This window comes from Passer domesticus, chromosome 11 (genome assembly GCF_036417665.1).
Source record: "Passer domesticus isolate bPasDom1 chromosome 11, bPasDom1.hap1, whole genome shotgun sequence".
Taxonomy (NCBI): domain Eukaryota; kingdom Metazoa; phylum Chordata; class Aves; order Passeriformes; family Passeridae; genus Passer; species Passer domesticus.
This window is the reverse complement of record NC_087484.1, coordinates 1,251,117-1,269,149: the sequence shown is the minus strand read 5'-3', so window position 1 is coordinate 1,269,149 and position 18,033 is coordinate 1,251,117. Positions and strand designations below refer to the sequence as shown.

Sequence of the window (18,033 nt, the reverse complement as noted above, 5' to 3'; positions counted from 1 at the left end):
GCAGGGACTAATAAAACTATTATTTGGAAAAGCTTTGGCACATTTAATATTCTTATATAAACTGGAGCATTCCAAATCAGGCCTTTCTGCTCTTTCAATGAGCGAGGAGTGCTGTTGGGGAATAATACATTAATAGCTGAGATGCTGCACACTCTCTTTTCTGAGGCTGTTTCTGCACCACTTGAATAATTCTGTTGATTCCTCCACTTGAACATCAAATTTGTATTTGAGCCGCTCTCTTAGAAGCTGCTGCCACAGCTGGAGCTGCAGGACGAGTCAAAACAAGAATCTGAACACAGGCAGCACAGGAGGGGGGGATTGTGTGCAGGAGTGCTCCTCATCCCTCCCCAAAATTGGGCTCTTCATTTCTTTGTACTCTGTTTGATTCCCGTTTCCCACACTTCCTTCAGATTCCCATTTTCCTCCAGGGCAGCCCTGAGAGCTTGGCTGGGACAGGATCTGAGTCGAGCATCAGGAGCCCAAGTTTGGCGTGGCTGGGAAATGCAAACCCCATTTTCGCTTTTGGAAAGCAAATACCAGCAGTGGGAGGGATCAGGAGCTGAGAAATTTTGCAAACCCCGAAATTATCAATATATTAATCCAAAAAGCTCCTCTTCAAAAATGCATTGCTCCCTTTACCCTAAACAGGATCCAGGGACCCCAAACTCCTGGAGATGTGAGGACTGAGGGAGCACCACGAGCATGGAGAGAAGCAACCACTCTCCTAGAAACTGGAAATTTAATGTATTAAACACCCAAATTTTCTTTTTTTTTGGTTGCTTTCTAGAGGATTGAAGAGCTTTTCCTTCCATTCTGCACCGGTCTGGGCTCCTGGGCACAGCCTCCCCCACACTCCTGGAGCTACTCCCCAGTGCTCCAAACATCCTGGAGGAGAATTCTGAGAGGAGCTGGATCTTTTCCAAAGGAATTTCCAATTTTCCTCCTCTTCCACGCGTACTGTTGACTGTGGTCTTATTATCTGAAAGGATTTTAAAGGAATTTGGGCTGGTGCTCCTCTCTCAGCAACATCTGATGATTTAATGATGGTTCTGAAGACAAAGCTCGGTTCTGACAGCTCTGTCACCATTGTTCTCCGGCTGGTGGCTCCACATCCCCGTGTTCAGTTAAAAACACAGAATTTTCAGGAAATGCATGCTTGCACTGCTCCTGAGCGGGCTGTCAGTAATGTCATTTCTCCTGGAACACTTGGAGGTCTGGGGGCTGTCCCTGCCCCTGGCAAGGGGTCGGAATGAGACAGGTGGGAATGCAGTGCAGGGGATGCAACACAGGGAATGCAGCGCAGGGAATGCTGTGCAGGGAATGCAACACAGGGAATGCAGTGCAGGGAATGCTGTGCAGGGAATGCAACACAGGGAATGCAGTGCAGGGAATGCAGTGCAGGGAGTGCTGTGCAGGGAGTGCTGTGCAGGGAATGCAGTGCAGGGAGTGCTGTGCAGGGAATGCAGCACAGGGAATGCAGTGCAGGGAGTGTTGGTGCAGGGATGCAGCACAGGGAAGGCTGTGCAGGGAGTGCAGTGCAGGGAATGCAGTGCAGGGAATGCAGAGCAGGGAATGCAGTGCAGGGAATGCAGTGAGGGAATGCAGTGCAGAGAATGCAGTGCAGGGAATGCAGTGAGGGAATGCAGTGCAGGGAATGCAGTGAGGGAATGCAGTGAGGGAATGCAGTGCAGAGAATGCAGTGCAGGGAATGCAGTGAGGGAATGCAGTGCAGGGAATGCAGAGCAGGGAATGCAGAGCAGGGAATGCAGTGCAGGGAATGCAGTGAGGGAATGCAGTGCAGAGAATGCAGTGCAGGGAATGCAGTGAGGGAATGCAGTGCAGGGAATGCAGTGAGGGAATGCAGTGAGGGAATGCTGTGCAGGGGATGCAGTGAGGGAATGCAGTGAGGGAATGCTGTGCAGGGAATGCTGTGCAGGGAGTGCAGCACAGGGAATGCTGTACAAGGAGTGCTGTGCAGGGAATGCTGTACAGGGAATGCAGCGCAGGGAATGCAGTGCAGGGAATGCAGCACAGGAAATGCAGCACAGGGAATGCTGTGAGGGAATGCAGCGCAGGGAATGCTGCGCAGGCAATGCAGCGCAGGGAATGCTGTACAAGGAGTGCTGTGCAGGGAATGCTGGAGATCCACACATGTTTTGGATGAAGGCTGGTCACGTGCAGCTGGTGCTTACAACGTTTTACACGGGTGTGGATTATCCATCTGTCATGTTGGGTATTCAGTCACCCTGCGTTACTCCACGTTCCCTCTTGGCTCGGGGATGTATGGAAAAGCAGGGGAGCACCCTCCCCACCCAGCAAAGGACCCTGCTTCCCCATATTTGCCCGGGAAGAGCACACATTGTAATCACTCCACCACGTAAAATGATTCCCATTTATCCCACACAACAGATCCAATGTCATTTAATTAATTTGGGCTGCAGAGGAATGATCAAACATTCACCACAACTTCACCTTTGGGACAGACAGCGAGAAACCCTCGTGCTGTGCAGCAGGCAGGGCCAGGACAGCATTGCTGGGGGAAGTTCTGCATGGAGAGGAGACTGTCCCTGTGCCCCGTGCTGCCACCAGGTCACCTCAGGGACAGCAGTGGGTTCAGACAAGCGGTGTGGGCTGGCAGGAAAAGTCTTTCTGTGTGAGAGCAGTGAGGGACACAGGCAGGGAGGGCACACAGGCTGGTCCCAAGGGAAAAACCTGAGAGAAGCACACAGCAAGGCAGGACAGACCCTGCCAAGAAGCTGGGGAGGTTTTCCATCGCTGTCCCTGCGTTCCATGAGGGTCCAAGGGATTCCCAGCACTGGCAGCCAGAGCTGCTCCTGTGTCCTAAGGATCGCCTTTGCAGAAGACATCAGTAACTACAGCACAACAAAATCTCCCCTTTTTAAGGGTCTCATCACTCTGAAAACTTGCTGGGGTTTGTGACAGCACTTTTACATAAGAAAACAAGAATTCATATTTTCTACATGATGCAGCACCAAAAATCACATTAGCAGAGAGCTGGAGCGAGAAGATCAACATTTATTATGTGCCCATCACACACCTGCTTTTAAGTAGGAGCTGGAATATTGGATAAAGAGGTTTAAAATCAAACCTGTCTCCAGCTTTGTGCTTGGGGCGAGTTCTTGCAGTGCCGGCACCGCCGGGGCCGTGTTAAATTTGCTGTGGGGATCCAAACACAACTCAAATCATTTGTCTGTTGTGGTTTGGGAGATGGAACTGATACGTGTGGGCATGGGGGAGACTGGGAGGAAGGACGTGCTCCAAGGGCTGATCCATCTGGGTTAGAGAGCAGAATCTATTCCGAGTGCTCTGTGTGAGCAGCAGGGTTGGCACCCACAGCCACCTGTAGATTTTGGTGCAATGCAGAGCCCCTTCCAAGCCCTTTCACCTCACACTGTTTCTAAATCCTAAATCTCACTTTCTCTCAGCAGGATGTGGATTTTAGCCGGGGTGTGGATGGGCTCAGCTCACTGTGGGATGCTCTGTGGGACAGAAGAGTCCCAGAACCACAGAACATCCTGAGCTGGGAGAGACCCACAGGGATCATCCAGTCCAACTCCTGGCCCTGCACAGGACACTCCCAAACCCCCACCATGCCCTGAGAGCGTTGTCCAAACACCCCTTGAGCTCTGGAAGGCTGCTGGGCAGGGAGGGCAGCGGGGAAAGCTCCTGCTGCAGGTTTTTGTTGCACTGAGCAGCAAGGATTGCACTTTGGCAGCACCTGAATCAGGATTGTCATGGCCAGGCAGCAGAGCAGGAGCTGGGGGTGACTCTGCCTGCCCTGCCTGGAAAAGGCAGCAGGCAGGCACGGGAGAGTTACCTGCACAAGCAGTGGTGGGGTTTGGTGTCACCAAACATTTTTTTGGGGCATTTTTTGTAGTAGTATCAGCTTGACATTCAAGCATTTCACCTCCATGGCCCTTGAACTCGCTGTTTGCAGAAGTTTCTGCAGTTTTGTAGGCATTAACAGGCAAAAGATGTTGGTTTTCTTTGGAAAAACTTCAACCCATGCTGTCCCTCCAGCCCCTGGCTCCCCGCCTATCCCACAGCCCAGCAGGAAAACCACAGGGATTATCCACCAGGAGAGAGGGAGGAACATCCACATCTGTGCAGGGAGAGAAAGCAATAAATAACAAATGAGATGCGATTATGTAACACAATCTTATTTTCGATGTGCAGATGAATGATGCAATAATAAATCCCACCTTGGTGTTTCACCACTCAGAGCCAGCTCCAGACTGCAACATCTGGAGTTCTGGCTGAGCCTGCCAAATTCTGGGGGCACCTGGACCCCGAGGTTCACCTCCAGCAGAGCAGATGGAAGAATCCCAAGTTTTACCTCTCGTGGTTATCACAGAAGTATGGACACGCAGGGTTTAACAGCACCCTCCAGGGCAGTGTGCAGCCAGGGCAGGACGGCTTAGGAACAATTTCTTTTTAAAACAGACTCAGAGAATTGCTCAGTTTGGAACAGCCCTCTGAGGTCATGGAGTCCAACCATTCCCCCAGCACTGCCAAGGCCACACTGGCCATGTCCCCAAGTGCCACATCTGATAAATCCCTCCCTGGGCAGCTGTGCCAGGCTGGACAGCCCTTTCTGAGAAGAAATTCTCCCAATATCCAACCCTCCCCTCCCCTGGCCCAGCCTGAGGCCGTTCCCTCTCCTCCTGTCCCTGTCTGGGGGTTGTGCAGAGCCACAAGGTGCAGCCCCAGCCCCAGAGCTGTGCCAAGGGAGGGGGTGGCTCTGTGGGCATCCTCTGCTGCCCCCGGGAGAGACACCCCCAGGCCACACCTGCAGCACGTTTCACTGTTGTGTGTTGTCTGATCTCTGATCACCTGCTTGTCCTTTTGGCCAAACCAGTGAAAAGAGTTTGCTGAAACAGCAGCGGCCCAACTAAAACCGGGCACAGCCGGAAAAAACACGGGCAGAGCTGGAATGTGCTCGGGAAGGAAAGGCTGCTAAAACCAGCGAAGCAAAGGAGGGCTGGGGTTTGGTTCTCGTGGTCCGGGAGCTCCGCGGCAGATCCACACCCGGGAGCAGCCGCAGGATCAGCGCGTCCGTGCTGGGGCCGCAGCTCCGCAGAGTTTGGGATTCACGGCTCGGCAGCGCTGGAACAGCAACTGCTCCATCTGCTGGGAGCGGCTCCGGCAGCCATGGGATGCGGGATGAGGGATGGGATCAGGGACGCGGGATGGGATGAGGGATGTAGGATGAGGGATGAGGGATGGGATGCAGGATGTGATGAGGGATGCGGCATGGGATGCGGGATGTGGAATGGGATCAGGGATGCGGGATGGGATGAGGGATGCGGGATGGGATAAGGGATGGGATGAGGGATGAGGGATGAGGGATGCAGGATGGGATGAGGGATGTGGGATGGGATGAGGGATGCAGGATGGGATGCAGGATGGGATGAGGGATGCGGGATGGGATGAGGGATACAGGATGTGATGGGGGATGCAGGATGTGATGAGCAATGTGGGCTCACAGCTCCCCTGGCAGAGCGGCAGTGATGTCCCAGCCGCTCCCAGCATCCCGGGGCTCCCAGTATCCCAGGGAATCCCAGCTGGAATCACCCATCCTAAAGAAACCAGGATGAGCCGGGCTGGCTGCTCTTGGGTTATAAACAAATCACTTGAAAGAAAGGGGATTTGGATCAGATGTGAGGGGAAAATCCTTCCTGGGAGGGTGGCGAGGCGCCCCAGGTGCCTGGCTGTGGGTGAGAGATGTGTGATGGGAGAGATGGCCCAAGCCTGGCCCCGTGGCCAGGGGCTCACAGGGGTTTCTGTGCTGTCCAAAGTGCCTGATGGATATGGAGACACCCAGACATGATGTTGGAAGAAGAAGGGAAGAAATACTTCCTTGCTTTCTAAGCGTGGCATTTTTGTACCTCAGCAAATTGGCGTCGCTACCACCGGCAGTCCTTACTTTAAAATATGGGCATTTCTCTGCTGGAAATGCTTTCCTGCACTATTTCCTTGACCTGAAAGCTGGGAGTGTCAATACATCAGCGCTGAAGTCTGCTGAGTGCCTAGAAATAAGGGGATATCATCTCCAAAATGAGTGCCCACCAGGCTCTGTCAGCTCTGCCAGCACGGAGCAGCTCTTTGCAACTTTGATTTACTGGCAATTGTTGGAAAAGGAGCAAGCAAGGAATGAAAACCCAATATTTCCATTACCGTTTACTTAATAAAAAAATATTGTAGGGAAGTCAGACATCATAAAACGCCCATCCTCGCTCTGTATTTACAGGGTCATCCAATAGCTTGAGCCAGACCAGTAATCAATTTTAAAAAGCCCTTTGCAATTGAAGGCACAGACAAGTGAGTGCTCCATATCAATATCCCCAGAGCAGAGCAGCAGCCACGCTGCCCTGGATCACCCCAAACACGCCAGGCTCAGTTAGAGCCCTCAGAGGGATGAGGTGGCTCGCAGGGAGCACTGCAGGGGGAGGCTCCATTGCCAAGGAGCCTTTTGGAACACTGAGAAATTCCTTCTCCAGCGTGCCCCAGAGCTCTTCTGCACTGTCCACTCACAGAACACCTCCTCCCTTCATGTGGGGGGGATTTTTATCATCAAGCTCTGGGATTCTGGCCAATCCACGGGGCAGAGGTGCTGCCTGTGGCAAGCAAAGAGCAGCTCTGACGAGGTGGTTCCTCCTCTCTGTCCCCCCTGCCTTGGCTGCTTCTGGTCCTTCCCATTGCCACAGGATCACAGAATGGCTTGGCCTGGGAGGGACCTCAAAGGCCACCTGGTTCTGGCCCTTGGACTGGTGGCTTTAGGGCTAGCTGGTGTCCAGCCACGTGCAGCTCAGAGCTGAGGCTCTGCTCGGCAGCTCTGAACGCTCAGCTTCCTCAGAGTCGCTTTGGGCCACATCTACAAGAACTTCCTTTAAGAGGAGAAACCTCAGGCTGCTGCTGAAGGAATCAAAGCTCAGTTCCCAGTGAGGATCATTTCCTCTGGATGTTCCCACCCTGGAAAATGTCCTCCAGCAGAACAAGGGTTGGGCTCCAAGCAGAGCGGGTGGACCAAGGCAAGACCACACAATCCTTTTCCTTCCCGTTGTCTGCAGCCACCCTCCCAAGACATTTTGAGATCAAATGTGCTGTTTCAAGGGTTGCTCATTCTGAGGCTCGTGGAGAACAGTGCCTGGTCCCTGAATCCCCAGGGAGCAGCAGAACTTCCAGGGAGCAGCAGGGGCCCTGCTGGAAAGTCAAAGCAGCATTTCTGCCAGAGTCACCCAGCATCTCTCATTTCCCAGTCCATGGTTTAATCTATTTTAATGATTATCAATACTGATGGTGAGTGTAATCACCTTGTCTGATACAATTGCTAGAATCTAAAAGTCAACTTGATTTTAATGGTTTATCATTAGGAGTATTATTTAGTCGGATTAAACTGGTCTTAATTCCTCCGCAGTCATTATTTAAAAGCTGTTTGGAGCACATTAGGGCGACCCCCCTCATCCTGGAATGAATCAATGCCCTGTCTCCGTCCCATATATTTCCAGCAGCCTCTCACAAGCAGCCACACGATGGACACCGAGGCACTGGAAGCAGTTAATATTCATGAATCCTCCCTCGTGCCGTTAAGATTCCCTCAACGCCCCCCAGCAGGGGCTGGATTTAACTCCCCGCTGCGATGGGGCTCCTTAGCCGGCAGGAGGGCCGGGAAATTCCGGGCCTGGGGTTTGGAAAAGCTGGAGCAGCTTCCAGGGGACGGGTCTAGAGCCTTTGGAGTGAGGCTGTGCTGCCAGGGAATGCCTGTGTGCATCTCTGTCACCTCCCAGGGCAGGGGACACAGCCCAGCAGCAATCCCAGTTCAGAGCAGGGAACTGGGCTGTTCATCCCAGCACGGAGCAGGGAACTGGGCTGTTCACCAGCAATCCCAGTTCATCCCAGCATGGAGCAGGGAACTGGGCTGTTCACCAGCAATCCCAGTTCATCCCAGCACGGAGCAGGGAACTGGGCTGTTCACCAGCAATCCCAGTTCATCCCAGCATGGAGCAGGGAACTGGGCTGCTCCAGCAGCAATCCCAGTTCATCCCAGCACGGAGCAGGGAACTGGGCTGTTCACCAGCAATCCCAGTTCATCCCAGCATGGAGCAGGGAACTGGGCTGTTCATCCCAGCATGGAGCAGGGAACTGGGCTGTTCACCAGCAATCCCAGTTCATCCCAGCATGGAGCAGGGAACTGGGCTGTTCACCAGCAATCCCAGTTCATCCCAGCACAGAGCAGGGAACTGGGCTGTTCACCAGCAATCCCAGTTCATCCCAGCACGGAGCAGGGAGCTGGGCTGCTCCAGCTGGGACACCCATAGATGCTGTCCCGAGGCTCCCTGAGCCCAAGGATCACCGTGCTCCTGACTGCCCAGCCCCTGCAGGGAGCAGGGCCGTGTCCACCAGTGCCTTTGGGAATACAAGGGTTGTACCCTAAAAACTGTGGGAGCAGCTTTTGTTGCTTGCAGAGGATTCTGGAGAGCTCCTTGGTAGGGGACAGGGAATGGGAGGCTGGAGTGACCAGCTGTGGCTGCACACTCGTGCTGAACCAACTCCCCTTCCCAGGAACACGAGTTTGGGGAGGGGGAACACCAGGATGGACTTGGGAAAAGCTCACATGCCAGGAGAAAGGCAGAAGGTGCAAATAAAATAGAGTTTTCTTATTTTAGACTCAGTTTTCTTATTGAACAAGGCATCAAAGCTGGGATGTAACAACCAGGAGTAACTCCAGCCTTGGAGGAGACTGCTGACAACAGCAGAGAACTGTGGTGGGGTGAATTTGTTTAAAATGGGATTAATTTGTTTAAAAATAAAGGCCTGCAGACATTTTAGATGTTTCCTTTAGTTAATGAGATTTCCATGATAGTTAAAACAATGAAATTAGCAAACAATGCCGTTAATCTCGGATTACAAGCAGCACTGGGGAAGAATTAGTAAAATAAATCAAGAAGATTTAAAGTACTTTGCTCTCCAATAAAGTAGCTGGGATGGGAGATCCATGCTGTGTTTTCCCGGGATTAAGGAAGAGGTGATCAGGATCTGCCTTTAACCTGGAATGTTTGAGCATAGAAATAATATTTTCTTAAACTGAAGCCTTGATTTAACCCATACACAGCAATTACTTATATATGACCTATCAGTAAATAACTACCACTGCTTCACATGCAAAAATTCAAATTATTTTCAGTCAAAAGCCTCAAATTAAATCACAGCAACTTTATACACCCCACATTTGGCTGTTCTAACCAGCAGTATGAAACGGGGATAAAAAGACATCCCAAAACAGGATTACACAGAGCAGCAATAAAAGGAGAAATAATCTTTGAAGAAATGATGGAAGAACAAATTCTAAGGGCATTAAGAAGGAACAAGTCATGGTTTCAATCACAGCCAGGCAGGAGATTGCTAATCTCATGTGTACAGCAGACAAATCTGGGAGGACAACAAATTGCATTTTAATTTATGGACTGAAAAGGTTAATTTTTAATTCCCTCTACTCACTCCAGAAATCAGGGAAATACAGACTGAAACTAATAAAGTAATGGAGTTCTCCAAGGTGGAGCCTCAAAAACACAGGGAAAACATTTCATTTCCAGGGGGTGCTTTTGGCAGGAATTTAAATGCAATTCATTAAATCCATTCATTTATTATTTAAAACCAAAATATTTTTTTTGCCTAGTTTTTATTTAAAACCAGAATTTATATTGTGTCCCTTTAAGTATCTGAAATCAAAGGAGCTTCTGGATCAGCCCACAAATGTCTAAAAGGAAAGGAGATGCTGGTAAGGAGAAAAAGTTATTAAAAATTATTTTTAAGGACTTCTTAGGGATAGCTCAGCAGGGCCTGGTCACAAAACACAATTCGCATCTCCTGCAAAACTTCCAGGCAGCCAAATTTCCAGGCACTGACACTCAGACAACAAATGACTCAACATTTAGAGCTGTTTTCAGCACGAGCTGTGCAATTAGACATAATTATTTATCCCCATTGTAAAGCAGGCCATTGGAACACTGCTCTGTAAAAGGAATTAACAAATGTGTCCTTGTCCTTTCTGCTGGTGGTGTCAGCTCTGCAGGAAAATCATTGGCTTGGAGCACAGGCAGCCCTGAAACACGAAATAATCACAATTCTCCTGAAGTTTTGCTGGATAATTGAAGAGTTTTGTACTTGAGTTCTCACTTTGGTACAAACCACTTTGGCTTCTAACAGAGGCTTCCCTGGGAACTGGGAGAATCTGATGGAGGTCCCACCATGGATCACAGAATGACAGAACCTTGGAGTTTTTAAGGCTGGAAAAGCCATCCCCAAGCCCCTGGGCTGCAGCACCCTGAGCCACCACGTTGGCAACAGCCCCAGAGCTCTGCAGGTGAATAAATGATAAACACTCATGATGTGCAGCTTATCAAAGAGTATTTCCAGAATGTTCGTGCAGCAAATATATCAGCTGCTTCTTAAAACAACAACAATAACAACAACAAAACAAACAAACCCCCCCCACACACACACAAACCAACCAACCAACCAACCAACCAACCAACCAACCAACCAACCAACCAAACAAAAGCTAATAAAAGCTAAACTGCCAAAATACTGAATCCAGGAACTTTCAGACCTCAAGAGAGAGCCCAGGGTGGAGGAGACACCCAAAATGGGTTTCAGGGTCAACTTTCCAACAGCCACTGAGCTACTGCAGCACATTTTTTCCATGAAATTAAACAATGTACTGGCAATTAAAAAATCTGAGATGAATTTGAAAACTGAGTTTAAAAACCGGAGGCAACCCCAAGCATTTACAGGAGTGCAGAGAAGTTCAGTGTCTGACTGGGAAACTCCCCTGGCTCAATCGTCAGGCCAGGCTTCTATTTTTAGCCCAGTAATTAAATTGCAGAGCCTGATGTTTTGTGGAGGGTTAGAAAGGATTCCAAAGGTGCAGGAGAAGTCTGTGTACAGCAGCTTGGCGCTTGCTGAATAAACTCTGGCCATCCAGTCACAGCCTGGCCATGTTTAATGAAAAGGAAAACATGTGGAAGAGCTGGACAAAATTCCCAGACAATAGGATGATGTCAAAGCTAAAAAATAAGGAAAAAATCTCAGTGAAGGGTTTTTTTCTGAACTAAACACAAAGCAGAGTTGTTTGGGTTTGGAGGGAGCAGGGGAGAAAGGACATGGGAGGAAATAAAAGGAAAGGATGAAGTTTTCCAGAAAACCTTGCACTAGATTCAGGCTCTTAGAAACTTCAGGATGGTGCTGCTCCAAGACCAAGGGCTGGACTGATTTAGAATTTTCAAACAAGTAGGACGGCAGCCCTCTATACATTAGTCATGCACAGAACATAAAGCTCTAGTAAAATCCAAACCTGGATTTAGCATCTCTGACAAGCTCCAGAATACCTCGAGGAATCCCAACCATCTCCTGCTGCAAAGTGAGAGGAAACATTGACTGGAAAAGGAAATTCTGTCCAATTTATAATTGAAATGTGCAGTGATGGAACTCCTCTCAAAGTGAACAGGAGGGCAGCTCGTGCTGTACAGTGCAGGACACTCCCATTAATTATGGGAATAACTGGCTGTTTGTGCAGCCAAACCCTTTAACTGCAGGCAGCACAGCTCTGGGTGAGGGTGTTGCTCTCCTCTAAGCCAGGCTGAAGGGGCTCTGGGGGAATCCTGCCCTGGAGCTGCTGCTCCAGCCTGAGCAGGAGCCCATTTGTTTCCAGGATTAGTCCGTGTCAGATGGAAGCACAGGAATAGTGCAGCAGACACAGAGTGAGTGAACTCTTAATCCTGCCTTGGACCTTGAGAAATGAGGGTTTATTTTCCACCTAATGAAACTCTGGACACAATCAGGACTAAAGTCAACCAGAATTAGGCAACTTCTCCTCAAAACAGACTGTTACACAAATACCAATGATGAAACGCCTTCCTCTTAGAAATTAGGACTTTTGGAGGTAAATTTCTGTTTTCCAAGACCCAGGTGAGCCCATCCTTTGGTTTCTGGACTGAAGTGATGGATAAATTTGTCAGATTTTTATCTTCTTGCTTGGCAAGAGGCAGCAGTGAAGCTCTTTCTAAAAGCAGTGCCTCCCTTACCTTCAGGGCTCTCCAAGCAGGAGGTCTGCTTTTGTTTTCTCTTGATTGCAAATACTTCATCCATTCCCAACCAACACTTTATACTTGACCAGATTCCTGTAAGCTCCTCAACCTGATTTGGAAGCATCTGTTTCCAATACAATTTGAACTGGAGGACTATGAACAAGATTGGATTCAGACCCCAATCAAGGCAGAGCCCAGGAATTGATGTCATGTGCAGGCTGGCACTGCAGTCCCGGGCAGGGAATGGAGCGGGGGAGCTTTGGGGGCAATAAAAAGTTGATTTTCAGAGTCTATCATAGAAAAGCATCTGCAAATCTGTACAGAATGTACTGTGAGGGTCGTCAAAATCAAGTTCTGGGGGTTTTGGGGTAAATAAATACTGCCTGGTTTATATTTGCAGCTGGGGGCTGGAGCAGGAGAAAGTCAGGACTTGGTTCATGGAATGACCCCCTGAATCCCACAGTCTGCTCACAGAATGCACTGTCCCATAACAGAGAACAGCAGAATTTGTTTCAGAACAGGCCAGGCCCCACAGTTCAGTGTCCCCAGCTCAGTGGGGGATTGTGTTCCTTGGTGCAGAAGGTTTTACCCAGCCCACAAGCTGGGGCTTGGGAATGGCACTGGAATTTCAGGGCCCATCCTGAGTAAGTAAAATCTTCTGGTCTTTTGATGTGTTTGTTGTTTTTTTTTTTAATATACTGATTTTTTTTTTTTTAAATATACTGATAGTGAAGAGGCTGTGGTGAAAGGTAATGGCACCTTGGCAAAAAGGGATTAAGATTTAAAACTAATTTACATCTAATTGTAACTCTTATTCCCAGGGTGGAATAGTTTGGAGAAAGAAAAGGGGGGATGCTACTTGTTCATGACAACCATCATAGAAAGCAGATTTCTGCTGATAAATCCAGCTGTAAATTCTTCCCCTGCCAATCAGGCTTTTTCCAGCAATCAAAGACCAGTGTTTTCCTAAAATTCTCATCATCCTTCTCTGAATGGGGGGGGGAAAAAATCCCCTTTTTTTCAGTGACAAAAGCAGAGTGGGGGTTTGAATTGAGGAGTGCTCGGTGTGAGGGAGAGCCCAACACTGGAAGGAACAGAAAATCAAATTAACAATTGCCAAAAAGCCACTCACGTTTTTACAGAGCTGAGGGAATCTGCTGCCCAGGAAAACACAGGACACACAGCCACAAATGAAGCCTGGCATTTCAATCAGGTCAGGGGCGCTCTGGACAAGAAAAGCACATGGATTTTGGCAAGAATGCTCGGAGGCATTTCAGAGGATGAAACTGAGAGTCCACGGCTGAGTTTGTGGACAGAACTCCTTTCAGGCAGGGCAGGGCTGCTCTTCAGATGACCAGAGAGGGCTAGGAAGGGTTTAATCTTCATCTCACACCACTGCAGATCAAAACTGCTGCCAGGCTTTGGGATGTGACACCGACATCAATCCAGTCCTCCTGCTAAAAAAGCCAGGGCACAATAACTCAAATCAAAACTAAAAACTGTAGCTTGAGCCATGAAAAAAAAAATCCTGTCTGGAGAAAGCAAACTACTCATTTTTCACAGTTTAAGAGTTGCTGGTTTTCTCACTGTGGCTGTGTTTTGAAAATAAGCTGCCTCCCTGCTGGGCTGTGCTGCTGGATTACAATTATTTCCCTGGCATTAGCAGGAGGGCCATCAAACTGCTGGAATGGGCTGTGAACTTTCCTGCTGCACTGACAGCAGCAGGTACAATGGTGATTTTCCACTTTTATTGATTTTTTTGTGGTCTCCACGTGGATGTTTACAGCATTTCCCAGAGGCAGAGACACAACATTTATGTTCTGTTAGTTCAGAGCAGCGCATCCTCAGGGCCCAAAGGACACAACAAGCCTGGGAAGCTGCTAAAAGAAGCAATTTTACAACTTTTTTATTTTGGGATGGGTGGGAAAAACATCCACATACATGATTGCTAAATCCTTGTTAAAAAATCCTCCGGGTTTTTTAAAGTACACAAACTTTTCAAGACACTTCTGGGTGGGATTTTTTTTCTTTTTTAATGGAAACAGGTAAGAATTGACATTATTCCTTGGGATTGCTGGCCTGTGCTGCTGGTTCCTGAGGAGCAGCTGACAGAGGGCAGTGCCACTCAGAGCTCCACACCCCACAATCCAGGCTGTGCCCAAATTCCTCAGGCTGGGACTGCCTGGAACGACACACAAACAAATTAGCTGAAAAATAACATCTGCTGTTGATTTGAGGTCACTTTCTGTTTGCAGTACAAATATGCAAATGTAAAGGTAGAATTTCATGTCTCTTTTTCTTGGCAGCAGTGGAAGTTCCACCCCTTTTTTCTGGGCTCTGTGCCCAGCCCTGCTCACTGTTGTAGTGCTGAGGGTGGCAGTGGAGGAACTGCTGGGGAACTCCTTGGTGGGCATTGCCCCTGACAGGAAATGTCCATTCTCACCTTCTCTCTTTTATTATGATTGTGTATGATATCTAATTTATGATTAAATCACAGCTAATGAACAAAACTGATAAATAGAACAGAATGTAACTTTCTTGCCACACATCTTGATAAAAAACTGCAAAAGCAGTGATATTTGGAATGTGAATTCGTCAAATCTCACTAAGATATTGATGATTGTGTCATTTTGGACCAGGCAGTGGCCGTTCCATGCTCCAAAGCCTGGGTTTGTGTCCAGAGGAGGCAGCAGGAAGGAAATCCCTCAGCACTGCCCTATCTCCAGGTTTATTATCAGTTCCATATTGAATCTGCTTTACCCCCATTTAGTTTGTGGGGAGGCATCTGGTTTACTTCAGCTTTTTGTTACCTCTGCTGTACCATGGATTTTCTTTCCTATTTTTTTTAAATTGATGAGTTAATGGTTTTGATTTGATACAAAATGAAGAGAGCTGTCTTCCATTTCAGACAAAACAGTAGTCCTTGGGCAGGCTGAACATTCCAGCCACCACCAGGATTTGCTCAAGCACAACTCCAGTAATTTCATTCCCTGGAATATGTTTTTTTAATGCATATATTGAAACAGAACGCATGAAGATGTCAACATATTTTATGCTATAAGCAAATAAAGCCCACATTCAATCAACAGGGAGGAAACCAACTGAACCCCACAAAGAAATGAGGCTTGGTTTCAACTCCCACACATTTCCACAAAAACCATGGAATCAGTTAAATATGGAACCAGATTCCAAAAATCTATTGCATTTTTTATATCAACTGAAAATACTCCATGGAAAATATTCACAGATGTGTGTGGGTCAGAAATGAGAAGCAAGGGAAAGCTGGAGGCAACAGGTCTCAGAACTCCAGAATTTGTACACTCTATTTTTGGATCCCTCTGAAATAAAATGTATTTAGATGCTGTAGGAAAATCACTCAGTCAAGGCTGTGCTACATCAGGGAGAACATTTTATTGTTGTAAAAACTTACCTTTTGTCACCTTCTGATTCTTGAGCTTACAGTACACAAATTGTGAAATCATAATCAGGTCCTTGTTCTCACAAAAAGCAGCAGTGACAATCTGAAGGAAATGAAACATTTGCTTGTTCAGTAGGCAAGTAATTTGAAATACCTCTCAGCTGCACAGAAATGTTGCTTCATAATCCTAATGTGCATGACAAACACCAAATCACTGCCAGAAATAAACATCAGTGTAAATATTTGGCCAATTATGGCTTGGTTTATAGATGGCAGAAATAAAAGAACCCTGTGTTAAACACAGAAGGGCTCAGAATGAACAGGGAGCTCACAACTCCACTAAAGCCCCTGAACTGGAGAGCTGTGATTCAGATTGACAGTGAGGACTAGGGAGCAATCCCAAACCTGAGCCCACTGGACATACCTCGCTGAATTCCGTGCTCACAAACACGACAGCTTTAATGTAAAGCCCCTCTCCAATTAATATTTCAGCTCACATTTCTGCAGCTCAACAGCTGAGCAAGCGTGGTTTTATTTCACTTGATCTCCACAGCCCTTTTGCCAGGCCAGTAAATTAGATCCCCATTATGGGAACAGACTTTGGAGTCAACCCCATTTTTTTCCAGGCATTTTCAGCTGCTGAGATAATTTCCCCTTTTCCTTTGTCATGTCCTACCTGCATGTCTGAAACCTGAATGCAGTGACCAAGTGATTCAGCACTGTGCAAGTGCCAGCTCCAGGGCTGCTCCTGACCTTTTCCCAACCCAAACTGAATTGGCAGGACAGGATTGCTGGGAAAGCATGGATTTAAATAAACCTTGAGCCAGCTTGAGCTGCAAGTGCACACACAACTCGGGGTGGAGAAGATAAGAGAGGAGAGGTGATTTATTCTCATTTGCTCTAAGTGGCAGAGATTAGTGTCAAGTCAGTACAACAGCACAGTACATCAAACTCATTTGTCAACCACCAAATATTTTTGCAAACATGAACAACATGCTTCTCTGGCATATTATTCTATCTGTATTATGCAGATAGAGGAACGTATCCAAGATAAAATTAAAAAAAAAAAAAAGAGAGAGAAAAAGAAAAAGGCAGCTTTTGCAAAAGGCTTCAGGCAAGATTACTCATGTTTGAATCTGAGAACTGCTTAAGACTTTCAGCTTAGGGGAGTGCAGCAGCAGCGAGCAGACAATGGCAGTGAGCCCTGCTCCAGCCCTCCCACACATCCCTGGCACATTCTTGCAGGAGGTGCCAAACCCAGGGCGCTCCGATCCTGCACAATCTCCTGCTCTCCGCTGGGGAGCTGCTGAGAGCAGCTGGGGAGCCATCCCTCCTGGATTTCTGCCTCCATTCGCAGCCCGTGCAAATCCCCAAATCCGGTTAGGGATGCTGAACATGCTCTGTGCAAAGCCCTGCTCATCCAGTGGCTGCAGCAGCCCCAGCCTCCCGCAGGAACCCGCCAGATCCCAGGGAATGAACACAGCCCCTGCGAACCAGGCATCACCCACACAATGCTCGCTCCTCTTCGCTCATCACAGACAAGCTGGACTTCCAAGAAAGAGAAATACTTTGTGGATCCAATATGTAACACCCCAGATTTATCACTGCAGCGTTTTAGTGCGAGCTCGTGGTGGGTGAGGTGGTCTGTGACAATGAGGGGCCAGAAATCTGCCACAGGATAAGCTAAACCAGGGAATTTATTGGAATCTAAGACCAGAACTCTGATTTTTTTATGTTCAATGTGATGCTAATAAAGTCGCAATACTTTCCTTAGAGGTACTTACCCAGAATCTGAACATGCTATTCTTTAAAAATATATTTATATAAAATATTTATCTATCTGTTGGTTCCATGCAATTAATTTGGAGATAATGCTATGAACAAGAAGCGAGTTATGACTCAGATTCCAGGTGAGCTTTAAAGTCACTAAAATGCATCCAGCCTAATCAGTGACTCAACAGTGTCAAAGAGTTTGTGCTACTTAACACTCCACGGGAAACATGGGAAGCATAAAAAACTTGCAGAAGGCAATTGTAGGGTGATCCTGCTCCCAAAACTCCCTAAATGATGCCACTGTTATGCACCAAACTATTCCAATCTTGAAAAGGTTTCAAAATTTGTTTTCACAGAGCATAATTCTCTGTAAAATTAGGACTCACTTTGCTCATCTACCAGAAACTCCTTTTTCTTTCCATGAGACTTCATATTTTTGTGGCTTTAAATGGTGGAACAAGTTTCCTGCAGGAGTTGGCTGCCTCTCCAGAGAACTGTCATCATTGGACCTAAACCAATTAAACAATAAAAATACATTTATACACTGAGAAATCACCTGAGCCTGGAGGATATATTCAGTTTATTCTGCTTATACTGGGGAAGTTACTAGACTTTGTAGCTATCTTGAAAATAACTTTTAAAATTTAAAAAAATGTTGCAAGTAGTGTTTCAAGTACTTTTTATCCCATTCTGGCACTGTGCAGCTGAGCAGACTCACTAAAACAAGACATGGTA

General features: G+C 47.7%; 1 protein-coding gene across 1 annotated transcript; it reads right to left on the bottom strand.

Moving 5' to 3' along the window:
• Positions 1-12,346: 12,346 nt before the first annotated feature.
• On the bottom strand, positions 12,347-17,693 carry LOC135278541 (uncharacterized). The gene is given in 7 exon segments (XM_064385096.1): positions 12,347-13,332; positions 14,165-14,212; positions 15,530-15,679; positions 15,733-15,814; positions 16,699-16,731; positions 16,733-16,866; positions 17,685-17,693. Coding segments are annotated over 7 exon segments (870 nt in total). The 3' UTR covers positions 12,347-12,918.
• Between the last annotated feature and the right edge of the window lie 340 nt (positions 17,694-18,033).